The sequence below is a fragment of the Prenolepis imparis genome, unplaced genomic scaffold (genome assembly GCF_030444845.1).
Source record: "Prenolepis imparis isolate NDT839.2.m4 unplaced genomic scaffold, iyPreImpa1.0 SCAF_5, whole genome shotgun sequence".
NCBI classification, from domain to species: domain Eukaryota; kingdom Metazoa; phylum Arthropoda; class Insecta; order Hymenoptera; family Formicidae; genus Prenolepis; species Prenolepis imparis.
The window spans coordinates 9533307-9546856 of record NW_028141163.1 but is presented as its reverse complement, the minus strand read 5'-3'; the positions used below and the strand labels follow the sequence as shown (position 1 = coordinate 9546856).

General features: G+C 32.5%; 1 protein-coding gene across 10 annotated transcripts in view; it reads left to right on the top strand.

Annotated features, from left to right (window-relative positions):
- Fhos (Formin homology 2 domain containing) overlaps window positions 1–13550 on the top strand; it is a 164656-nt gene that overhangs the window by 120538 nt on the left and 30568 nt on the right. For all 10 annotated transcript variants that reach the window (XM_083039225.1, XM_083039224.1, XM_083039226.1 and 7 more), the window contains 3 exons: window positions 906–964; window positions 9701–9768; window positions 12369–12474. In XM_083039225.1, coding sequence (XP_082895351.1) covers window positions 906–964; window positions 9701–9768; window positions 12369–12474 — 233 coding nt within the window. The remainder of the gene's footprint in view (window positions 1–905; window positions 965–9700; window positions 9769–12368; window positions 12475–13550) is intronic.

Below are 13550 nucleotides of genomic sequence, written 5' to 3'. Positions count from 1 at the left end.
TCTTCGCGCAGCCAACATTGCCACTACACAACATCGGCCGTTGTGCCAACGACGATTCTTCGTCGCCTTTTTTTTCCCTCCCTCTTTTTCTAGAAGCCATTGTCTATACGGTCGTCGCGGTTTCTCAGCGACGTGGCGTGGGAAGGTTCGCAGGGCCTTAAAGTTCGCGCCGTTCAAGGTGAGGAGGTACATATATGCACGGAGAAGCCGAGTCGCGCCACTTTAACCCAATTTATATATATATCGGAACTTAGACTTGCTACGAGAAGCCACATTTATTAGCCGGAATCTATGAGCGTTTACTTGTGCGAATTAGTGCCACTCATAGAGCTTCGTTACAATTGTCACATGCGGTGACATATATTTGCCGCTTCCTGACTGATTTCATAGGAACTTCCTGGAACGCCGATGGAATAATCTATTCTAGGAGTTTTCAATTTATTATATTTACTTACAATTAGTTGAGACTCAAGAAACAAGTCATCGCAACTGCGTTACCAGGTTATCGTGCTCTATTACGTCAGAACAATAGAGGCAAGACCATATTACAATTGCAAATTTATAAATTTAAATTCGAGAACGCATGCATCATCCGCCGCATACCATAGGAACATATTTATTAACGTTTGCATAGTGTATATGTATATAAGCGCGGTTTATTTAAGGAGGACGCCGGGCCTTAATTATGTAATTATCGAACGCGATTAATTCGCGACTGCAACTAATTAGCATTTATCCGCGGCAGGACGAATAATAGCTGGCTGCGCTTCAGTGGGGCAATAGGCCTCCTCTCTGTCTCTCTCCTCTCCCCTTTAATTACATATTAATACGTAACCCGACGCAACAATCGGCATTTTAATCGGCGCATACTAATCGGCCGGTATTGTTTGTTCTTTCTGTTGCAGCCGGAAGAACGCGATCATTCTCAGGACCCAGCTGTCCGTGAGGGTTCACACTATCATAGGTGAGTACCACCATCGTGAATTCCTGATTCAAATCTCGCGACGGGCTCCCACGATCCACTTGGATGGATCATCCGCGCGCGCTGATTCCTTCTCGACTCTTAACTGGCAGCGAGTCGGGTCGAGTCTCGTTCTAGTTACTCGGTCACTTGTTTCGGTTCACCGACAACGGCGACCTTCTATTAACTGTAACGCTGATGTTACGGTAGAGTTTTCATAATCGTAGATGAAGACGGATGAATATACAAAATGAGTATACCTATAAGATTTGATCGTTAAAAAGTTCGATATGCGGACAATCTCGTCTAATCAATGTCTTAAATAATTTTGCTTCTAAATGATATAGACACACACACACATACATGTCGATAGTTGTATTAAAAGTGAATAAAATTGGAAAATCTTTTGCTAATTAATATTCAGGATGTAAATAAATGTAATCAAAACGTTATCTAATTATAAACTAAAATTTCTACGGATGTTTAATTTCCTTTTTTAATTATCAAGATATTTCTTGAGAATTTAAATAAGGAAGGAATATGTGGAAAAGTGGATATCTAAATACATTTCCGTTGTGAAATTAACTCTACATCCGTAAACGAAACTATTTTATGCTATTTAATATTAGATCGCATATATTTTGGAATTCATGATTTCTTCTAAATAATTCAAATATTTTTTATACCTATATATTAATATTTTCTATTTTTTCCTTTTTTTAATATTATTTTTAATATATATAATAATTGTATACAAAATGTATATTTTTAAATTTATAATTACTATAGTTTAAAACTACTAAATTTAAAATAACTAGAACATTTTAATTATTAGGTTACTTGTTGTGGTTTAGCGACGTAATAATAACAATGAGTGATCAATGAATGTGAGTGTATAGTCACGCATATTTAATCATCATAGTTTCAAAAGTTCCAAATGTATGTTGACCATATATCATTAATATGAATAACTTGTACTGATTGTCATACTGACATTGCATTCAATTGATGACGTCTGATGTCCTGATAAACGAACACTTATGTATATTAAATCATAATAGTTTGAAAGAGAATGTCCATGTTCATATTTATAAAAATTATATATACATAGAAATATGTATAGTTATATATAACGTGACTAAAACTTATAACTTATTGCATTTTTAATCATGGATTCTTCAACTAATTCAAGATTGAGATTTTCTTAACAAAAATTAGAAAATTTTTTAGTTACATTTAGAAAATTTTTTAATTACAAGCGCGAGAGATATTCCACGAATTAAATTTTCAGCATTTATTATTTTATCTTTTACATTTTTTAAATATCTAAAATAAAATATTAATTTTTAAAATATTTTAAATTTACTTTTGCATTTAGAATATAGGTTTATAGGTAAAATAAAAAATAATAAGAAAATGAAATAATAATTTATTATAATAGAATATTTCTATATCTACATCGGGGGAAACACAGATTTTTAAAAAGACAAGCTTTCTATATTTTTACATCGCTTTTATGATAATCAATATTTTAAATAAGATTAAATTTTTTTTTTCTATAAAAATGCAAATAACTTTTTAATATTGCAAAACATGGTGCGAACTGTTATAAGGACAATGAATCGCGAATATATAATTACATCGACAATACGTTTTTAAATTGTAAGAAAATGCAATTCCATCTTTTTAAATGCACACTGTGACATAATTATACAATGTCGTAAACAATGAGCTCTGTTGCCTGTTGATAATTAGCAAAGTAATAACTATACCGCTGACTGAGTGCAGAATGCTGTACCTGCGAAAATCAAGCTAATCCTTTATCGTAGCTCAGCGACCATCTATCACTAACTATGACAGACAGTACTTAATCACATAATGTCGAATAAAAACTCCTTTCATTCTTTTCATTTGCAACAACATAAAAATTTTATTGGAATTATAACAAATAGCGTCCATATACATATTTAATCCTTTTATTACTATTAAGATAATTCTCTTTTTCTCTCTTTGCATAGTTAAAAAATATTTAAATATTTATGTTTGTTTTTATAAATTATTTGACATTTTACGAAAATATTTAGGCATTCTTATTTTTTTTAATCTCTCTCTCTTTCTATTATTTTATTGAATATAATACAATATAATCATATAAACTCATATAAAAAATATAGCTGAAATAATTTATTATACAAGAAATATAAGTTTAATATAATTAATAAAAATTTGCATAATTATTTTTATTTTTAATATTTAAAATTAATAAAAAATGTATGATTGTGTTTAACGCTAAATATGCAGTTTTTGGATATCATTACAATTTTTTAAATATTATGATCACACAATATCAATGCAATAAACGTTGTATAACCAGACATTTTTTCTCAAAAGCAGATGCATTTTCTCATCAATTTCTTAAATATCTTTCTCGATATGGTGAATTAAAAATATTACAAGAAAATTAACTCAAGTAGTGCTACATTTCCACAGATTTACCACATCCGCATTTCATACGCTTTTTCTTATTAAATACGTGCCCATCTTTTTTGTATAATCGAATGATGATTCGTTGTTTTATACATTTTACGGAAACAAAATAAATGATTTTATAACAGACGTATTATTTCGATAAGATTATTGTGATTAAATCTTGTTATGCCTGAATTGCAACAATTACTGGCATGCGCCGTAATTGCCGACCCTCGTATAGAAATAATATTGATGGGTGTGTTATGATTTTCTTTTCTGACCGTTCTATATTTTTAAAAACATTTTTATAATTGGCATTTTACTCGTTCTAATAAACTCTTGCTTTATTTTCTTATCAAATCCGGTTTTTTCTCTTGCGGTAATTTTGCACATAATTAAATTATTTCAAAGATAATACATTAAAAATTTAACTATATATTGAAACAATTCAAAGCTGTTGTTTTTTTAAATTTATATTAACTTTATTATTTAATAAAATGCGCGGCGCGCGAAAGACGCGGGTTCAATTCCCGCTTCAGCGACTTTTCGGACCAATATTTTTCTCGCCTATTTTCCCGTTGTAAAGTTCGAGGATTATTAATTGATGGAACTTAGTAATCTCAAACCAAGAGATACAGTTCTAAAAATTAGAATTAATTTTCGTGCTTGGCTCTATTGGCCGACTGTAAAAATCATATTTATTTATTTATTAAATACTGAGAGCCGATAAAAATATTTCTTAAATTTATTTATTATTTAAGTAAATTTTATTAAATCAGTTCTATTACAACGTTTCATATGTTTGAAAATCATAATATTAAAATAATATATAAATATATGCGATTATGTAATATATATAATTTATATTATATAAATAAGTTATATTTTTTCATATTAGGTATAATATTCATATTTACAGTATTAGCATCGTGACATTATTTTCGTTAAAGAGAAATATTTCTGTGAAATGTTCAGACTTATTTATAAGTTGCACAAACATCAACTGTTTGAAAACAAGCGAAGATATCTCTTGCATCTTTTTGCCATACAAATGTAAATTATTCCCAACGAAGTTATTTCAGCTGTCAGTTCTCTGGCAGCAGTTGCTTTGTTAACATTCTATCGTATTTTGCTTGTATAATTGAGTTAATTGTAATCAAGACTTCGAGAATCGCCGTTTCATTATACATAGCTAAGTGCTATGATGTTTGCAGCCATTATACAGAGTATCTGCATTTTTATTTAACCACACATTCTTTGACAAATTTAAAGGGTATATTTTTCTCTTCACAATTATTATATATTTATTATATATTTTAAAAATCTTTGACAATTAATTATAAATAATAAATTAATTATAAGATTTTTTCTTTATTTAAAGTTAATTATATTAGATGTATAGATTTTTTTTGTTAGAAGTACACACAATTATGCAAATTTCTTTAATCCTTATTTATAATTAAAAGAGTGTTAATTTTGACCTACTCTTTTTAGATTCTAATGTTGCAACAGAAAGGTATAACAGGTTTAAAAAATTTTGTGTGATTGAATTTTTTTAATTAACTTTTTTAAAAAATAAGAATTTTGCTGAAATGTTCTATATGCAACATGCCGAATATCACGAAGAATGAAATTCGCGAACGATTATATGCGTTGGTACACCTGCGTTGGGTACACCGTGTCCTGGTTCATTGAACCCTATGAAGGCGGTGGAAGAGATAATCGAAGGTACAGAACGCGAGCAAGAAAAAAAGAAGTCCCAAAAGGGCAGAGGGAGGAGCGGAAGCCAAAGTGGACCGTGCCGTTTTACATATTTTAACGGTTCTTCGTGTACCTCCGACCCTCGTGAAATCTGTCTGTCTTTTTTCATTTTGATCCTTTTCTTCTTCTCGTTCTTGTATGACTCGTGGTTGCCTTCCAAAAGCGAATAATGAAGATTATCTTGCACTACATCCCATATCTCTTCTCTATACTTAGATATATGCAATATATATGCTATTTCAGATGACAAAACATCTCGCAAAATAATGAAAACGAAGAACGATATATTGGTAGTAGAAATTCTCTATTTAGAAAAATATTAATGTTTAATATATCTGCAAAACTAATAAAATATCTTGTTTTATAATATTATTTTTTTATGTTATTTTTTAAATATATCTGATACAAATAGAGAGATTTTGTAATAATTTAAAACAAGAAATTATTAAATATTATTATTATTAATATTTAAGTCATATATATAATTATAGCCAGTATAATAATATATGATTTCACATGATTAACAACGTAATCTCTTTTAAAAAATTAAATCAAATGAATGTTAAATGTGCGCGAATCTAATTTATTCCATTTATATAAACCTCACATCTGCTGAGAATTAAAATAATAGATTATTATATTGCCTGTATGAGACTCTTGTTGATAATCTATTATATTGCATCACATCGCTCGCTATATTAATCGCCTTTCATCCCCGCATCAGCGTATTCATCGTGCGACCACGAAATTCAGCGATAGATAATTTTGCGATTCTATTTCGCTTGCGCGCAAACAGATCCTACAAATATTTCGCGGTTGGCCGCTTAGCCGGATATGTTATATAGCACGTTTCGCGTGCTACAAGTGCACGTTTTCACATATCACGCGACACACGGACTCAGATTTCGCTCACGCCGAGCAACTTGGCAATAGTATTCGGTCGTCCGCAAAATGGGTTAAACTGTCTCTCTTACTATAGCATTATAAAATTTTCGTGAATCCCAAATTCTTAGTGGACTAATCCGCAGTCTACGGTTTTCAGTCGGAATTTATTGGACTAATTTTATAATTTTTTTTATATAATTATGTATGAAAAAATAAGAAAAAATATAAAAAAATGATTTGAATATTTTTTTATTATTAGAGATGTTTGCGAAAATTTAAACAAACATTAAACTGGGATATAATCTATATAATCATATAAAATTACATATGTTATTAGATCTTTTCATAACTATAATGATGTATATTTATATCTGACTATATTATATCTTTTTTTCTCGGGTATTGCAGTTTTAACTATATCAAATTAAAGTTCGAATGAAAAAAATCCGAATAAAAGTTAATTTGCATGAATAATAATTAATAAAATTTTTCATACAAATTTCTTTTCTTGCAATACGGAAAAAATAGTTAACTGTAGGATATATTTACATATTAAAAATTTGTGATTTATAATTTAATCATCTTTCGTATTTTTAATTTTAATGCGCTTTTTATTTTGGCTGTTCTTAGATTAGAGTAATATTATAGGTGTATGCCAATTGGCATGGTTCACAATATGAATGTATTATATATAATCCTACATAAAAATTTTATAAAATATCGTGATATAACATTTTATCATATTATATCTGTCATAAATGAAGTATCGTTACGTTTTTATACACTTTGAATTGATCTGGTTAGTTTAATTAGTCTGATAATAAAAATATCTCATTTTAAACTTGGTTGAATGAAACTCTAATTTAGACCACTACGTTTTCTCGTAAAATTATATTAAACGAAAATATAGTTAAATTAATTGCCCAAATTAAATGGTTTAAACTGAAATAGGACTGACAGTAAAGAAAATAACTTTTATGTTTAATATTAAATATTTGCAAATATATATATACAATCTTTTTATTTAAATTTTTATATCAAGAATGCACACTGAGCTTTCAATAGTTAATTGGTTATTATTAACTTTTTGCTTTTTATGTGATATGAAAATATGGACGTTAGATATCTTTAAGATTCTGTAATCATCAAAAGAACATTTTCACATCTTTGAAGAAATCTAGCATATTTATGCGTATACATATTTGAAATTCATAAAACATTAACTTCTTGTCAGCTGCGACAAAAGCTTTTTCCCTCTTTTTATTTTATTTTATTTTTTTTTTTTAGAAATAGGTCAGTAGTAGATCATCTACGATAACGTAAATTACGTAAGCAGTCATTTACTGCTGAAAGCTGACGTTGATCTGAGTGAAAATTAAACGAAACAGGATCTATGAGCGACAATGACGCATTGCGACTTATAACTTAGTTGTGTGTGTGTTTGTGTGTGTTTGTGTGTATATGTATGTATGGCGAAGTTGCTTAGCAACGAAAAGAAGATACAACGCGGAGACAGAGAGACACGAAGCAAAAAGGGTCGAAGAAGGAGACAGGGACTTTTGCTTATATGGTCACTGATTACGGAGGGACCAAGGGCCCCAGGGCCTTGGGACCGCTATTCTTAGAAGACGCGTCGCTCGTTCTCTCTTCCTTTCGCCGTCACATCCTTCTCCCCGATTCCTTCGCGTACCCTGCAGCGAGCTCCTAATTACCTTTGCTTGCATATCTACCTTCTTTCTCCTTTTCGCTCGTCCTTCCCATAGCTCTTCTCCTTCGGTCATTCCTCACCTGCATGCATTATGCATTTGAAGATCGCGTGATAGCCGTGGATTATGCGGTCGTACTGGGCCCCCCTTTTCCACGAAAGAAATCGCGAATTGGGTTTGCCACGCCGCGAACCCTGATTTCTGGCTGGCGAAAAGACACAGTTACGTAAAAAAAATCGCAAACGAAAAATATCTTTATATTTTAAACGGTATTATTATTAAACTTTGTATTGTATGCTAGCATTTTTAAAGTTAATCTTGGGACGAAAATTTTGTAGTCGGAATTGATCAGTTTTGAACAAAAGAAAAATCTGGTGAAATTAGAACTAACGATAAAAAAAACATGGTTGAATATATCTCGTAATCGGAAATAGCCAAATTTATTTTTGAGTATCTTGTGACTTGTATGTGTGTGAACATAAAATATGGAGTCAATGATAAATAAATCGCTCTTATCAAAAAAAAACGGAAACTACTTTCTGCATGCACTAGTACATCTCACCGATACGTTCGACTTTTTCTTTGTATCGCGCTTTGCTTTGTTTCCGGCAAAATTCCCGTCGCATATATTCACGGTGAATTGGCGTTATACCGTGCTTTCGCACGATAACACGTTCCACTAGGATTCCTTCCTTTTTTCGCTATTCTGACGAACTACCCGCGAACTTCCGCGGGAGAGAGTCGGGAAATCCCGGCGCGGCCGGCAAATTGAATTTACCCTGCCGCACCACTGATGAAATGGAATTCAATTATTAGTAATATGGTGAATCGTGGGCTATGATTGGAAGGGAATCGCTCGGCGGGATGACGAAGGAAAAATAGACGGCGGAAATTTCATTGCAAAAAAATTCGGCGTGCAAAATTCATCGGATTTAATTACTGGCCTCTGTTTAATTGCACGCTGCATGCTTGCGCTGCTCGATATGTTTGATAAATATGTTCGATAAATTCGAGAGAGAGAGAGAGAGAGGGAAGAGTCAAATTGATAATACTCTCAATGGAGAGAGAGAGAGAGAGAGAGAATCATCATAAATTCAAATATATTAAATATGACTTTACGATGTGTTGAGTGCACATTCGCGCGATTTATTATGAACAATTCATTATAGATGAATTGCCAGAAAGAAATATTGTAAAATTTGTCTTGCTACTCTCGAGAAAAATTTGCTAATATTAATTAAAACGTTTATGAAATAACAATTTCAGTGAAATTGTTAGCAGATAAAAATACATCGACATATGATGTGAAAGAGGAAATATAATAATTTCACAATTTTATCCAAAGAACAAACTCTTATTAAAAATAGATTTTACGCAGAATACTCTAAATTTTGTTTTATAAGTGTCGTATTTAAAATTGATATTTTACATTTGATTATGTATACATACACAAACTCACATATAAAATTGAAATTTTTGAACATAATTTTGACGAATTTTCAATAATTATATCAATGATTTTCGCACAATCACTTCATCAATTTATAAATTAAAAAATTTTTTATTATACGGAGTATTAATACCTTGCCTAACTAACTCTGCCGTTTTCGTTTGGTGATACTGAAATTATGCTCCGACGACGAAGATTCTCGATCTCGCCCGAGGGATGGATTCAATAATCTGACGGCAATTTATATCAAATTAGCAGTGCGCGTTTGCGCAATCACGTGGAATCACGATGGAGAGGGCCCTCGTGGTAAACGCGGCCTCTTCATTACGACGCGCTTTAAGTACCGTGATCTGAAAATGGGGACCCTCGCAGAAAGGGGGCCTCCGTCCATCCTGGACCTGGACACGCGCAACAATGCGCGTGTGGTATTATTATAATAAATGGTTGCGTGTTGCTTGTCTGTTGCAGAAAAATTGCTGAACAGCGAGGGCCGCGAGCTGCGACGGGCTCTCTTCTCCCTCAAGCAGATTTTTCAGGTGGGTTTACAATTCGCGATAGAGCGAATAGGGCAAGAGAGAATGCCACGTATATGGTGGAGCTTGGAGGATGGGATAAGGAGGATAGATGGGTGGCGGGGCGCGTGACGAAGTCTAGCGGTGGATATTTTTACGCGAAACTACTTGTCCGACGAGTAAATATTTGCATAGCGAGTCGAGAGCGAGTGCATCTTTTCGCCGAAGACGCGCGAATTTTTTTCCCCTTCTTTTCCTCGAGAGAAATCTGACTTAACCGAGAATGAAAATTTTCGATCAAATATTTGGCGATTTTAAATCATAATATTTGTCTCGGTAAGTTATCTGTAAATATTTAAAACGTGCGAGTTGCTTTATCTTGAATAATTATAATATGAAGGAGAAAATTATTATTTTTTTACGTGTATATATTCAGTTAGTATTTATGTTGTTTTTTAAACTGCAAAAGATGATATTTTGTATATAGAAAAATATTAGAGAACGTAAAATATAATAAGAAGACAGTTGCATTAACTCAAAATCTTAGAAATTCTTTACTTGTCTGTTGAAAATAATATCGTTATTATATTTTTAAGTACTTGAAAGCATATAAGAATTTGTTGTATACCCGCGGGAAACCGCCCTTACTATCAAATAATGATTTTCCTTTTTTCACCCTATAACGGTGTTCCACTTTCTGCGCGAGCAGTTTTCCTCCTGGTATTATCTTTTTTATTAAGGAAGATTGTATTGCAATTTTTCGACACGAAGAGTAGCATGTCAGTTGAAATACGTTGCTATTTTTCTTTTTTTTCGGAATACATTCATACTTATCTTTTCGTAAGATTTAAAGCTTATTTACGAACTAAACGACTCGTTTATCCGCAAGTTGTCTCTCGCGTTCCTGTCGTCGTCTACTAATTTCCAAGAACGAGATTATTGGAAATACCGAATTAATTTTGTGCTTGCATCGAGTTAATTAAATCTTGCACGCGTTTAACGATCTTATCCCCTTTCCAATTATTGCCACCGCGAATTTCAAATCTTCATCACCATCTCCCACGTATCTCTTGTATTCTTGCACATCCTCCGTCGTTTAATCCGTAGAGCTAATCGAATTTACCGTCGCGTGAATCAATTGCACGTCTGCCCGATATATAATCTAGTCGCGGGAGACGCGTATGTGAACATATTTTATAATTACTTCCACACATGGTTCTGTGAACGCGAATGTGTGTTATCCTTTGTTATTCTCCTCTCAACGATTCCGAGTTTCTCTCGCGCCGCAGAAATCGAGGAAACGCATCGGGACGAGTTCAATTTCGCTTCTTAATCCGCCGGGCTAATCGAGTCTACGTCGTGTCTAAGTCCCGTGTAAACTTCCACCATCTCAGAACCGATGGGGAAGAGAGTTGAGGGGAAACCTAGGGATATACCGAAGTATACGCGAACCGTCCGACGAGATCGCGAACGAGCCACGGCGCCCTGGAAACGAGAGGGTTTAATCAAACTTCGTAGATTTTCCATTATGCCCGCGACTTTACGCCCGGAGCGGCATAACTAATTCCATTTAACCTCGGTTGCGCGGAACGGGTTGCGACGGAACGGGTTGGGCTTAGGTGGCAATGTAGAGGTAAATCGCACTGCCGTCAGGATCGGATATCAGCAGTCACGTTAAGTTCTTCTTCTATAGATAGATGCTTTCCCCACATCTCAATTTGTGGGAAAATTTGTGCGTTCAGAAAAATAAGAAAAAAAGATTGGCATGTCTATAAAGACCTACATATATCGAGAATTTTAATTGCTCGAAAATAAAATTGTTTCTGAAATATTAATAAATATGAATTAATCAGACATACCTATTCTGAAGACCTATATTAAGAATTTTAATTACTCGAAAAAAGGAAAATAAAATTGTTCCTGAAATATTAATAAAGACAAATTAAAAAATTTTTTGGACAATTAAAATTCTTGCATTTTAATTGCTTCAAATTTTTTTCATATACTATGTATTTATTAATATTTCAGAAACAGTTTTATTTTCTTTTTTTCTGACAATTAAAATTCTCGATATAAGTCTTCAGATATATCAATATTTTTTAAATATTTTTCTGAACGTGCACAAGCTTTCCAACAAATTTAAGATATGGAAAAAATATCTATGAAGTTTTTTATATAATTCTCGTATTAAATTTTATCTATAAAATTCTCGTATTTTAATTGTATGAAAAAAAGAAAATGAAAATTATTTCTCTGAAATATTAACAAATACGGATATAGTTATTTCGGAAAATATTTGACAAATAATTATAATATGCTATGAAAGACTGCTAATTATTCTCTTGTTCACTAAACTTATCTTACTCTTTCCTGTGATGTGAAGTAGTTGCACGTGCAACGCAAATGTATTAATTAAAATGTAATGCAATAACTTTCCAAGTTGTGCAGGCTAAAAGCTTTCTGTTCTGATACAATTAAGAAACATGTCTAGCTGCAATAATGCATCTAGGTCTTTAGGAAAATACTTGCGCAAATTGTTCTTATTTAGTATGTCAACATGGATTAATGTTGTCGCCACATTAAGTTATAATCAAGCCGGCTTATCGCGAATTTCAATTTTCCAGGAGGACAAGGATCTCGTGCACGAGTTCGTGCAAAATGACGGACTTGCCTGTCTTATCAAAGTCAGCAGCGAAGCCGACCAGAATTACCAAAATTACATTTTACGAGGTGAGTACTCTATTCATTCATCACAAAATTGAAATTTGGTTTTGGCACTCTTAATGCTTACCGATTCGATAAAGAAAAATCCTGTGTATTCGCTTAAATTATTATCTTATTGATGAAATCTTTTCATTTACGTAAAATTAAATTCTCTGAAATGAGAGATTGAATTCTCTAAAATAGAATTTCTCTAAAAGCATAAGATCAGAATAAATTTGAAAATTAACAAGCACATATAAAAAAGAATATTTTTATATATATTGCTGGAATTAAAAGTTTTGAAAATCAAATATATAAATAATATTTTTAAAAAAATGTGCGTATATTCTTTTACGAATAAAAGAGATGTTAAGGAGAATAAATTAATTCTGCGTTTAAAGAAATAATTTACATTTCTTTTCTTCTGATGTTCCTGAAGATATTTGACTATTTTAATAGGTGATTCAAAATTAGGCGATAATTGTATTTCCTCATAATTATTTGATGTCTTTAATTATATATCTCGAATAATAAGAAAGTATTTTACTAATAGATATTACAAAAGGTAAGGAAAAATTTCGAAATGTGTCTCAAAGTTTGATCAGATATTTTTATCAATTTCGTTCTTTTTATGCAAATCTCCAAATACTGTATGTAACTTTCACAACTTGTAAATGACTATTATAGAGCGATAAAGCTCGTCAGTTCGGAGAATTCGGCACAGAAGACAATTATTATCTAACTTCCGCACAATAAAGACGGTGCAGTCAATTAGTCGACGGGAAAGTCGTACTGCAAATGGCCCCGTAAATTGAGTTAAGGGAACGACGCGACCTTGTCGGCGTGTGCACGTCGCAGATTTCGTGGTAGACGTCGCTCCGTCGTAATCTACGCGAGTAACGATAAGATAATACCCGGCGTAATGCAGCCAGCGTTTAACGAGCGTGGCATCAACTAGGTCCTCGTCTTTGCTTTTCCAAGAAGGACGTTATACCGACGATGATATTATCGTCTAGAAGGCGATACCGCGGGTGAAGTGTTAACGCGTCACGTTTACGAAAGCGTCGACACGTGGGAGCCACGATGCGGTGGCTCGTGACTAC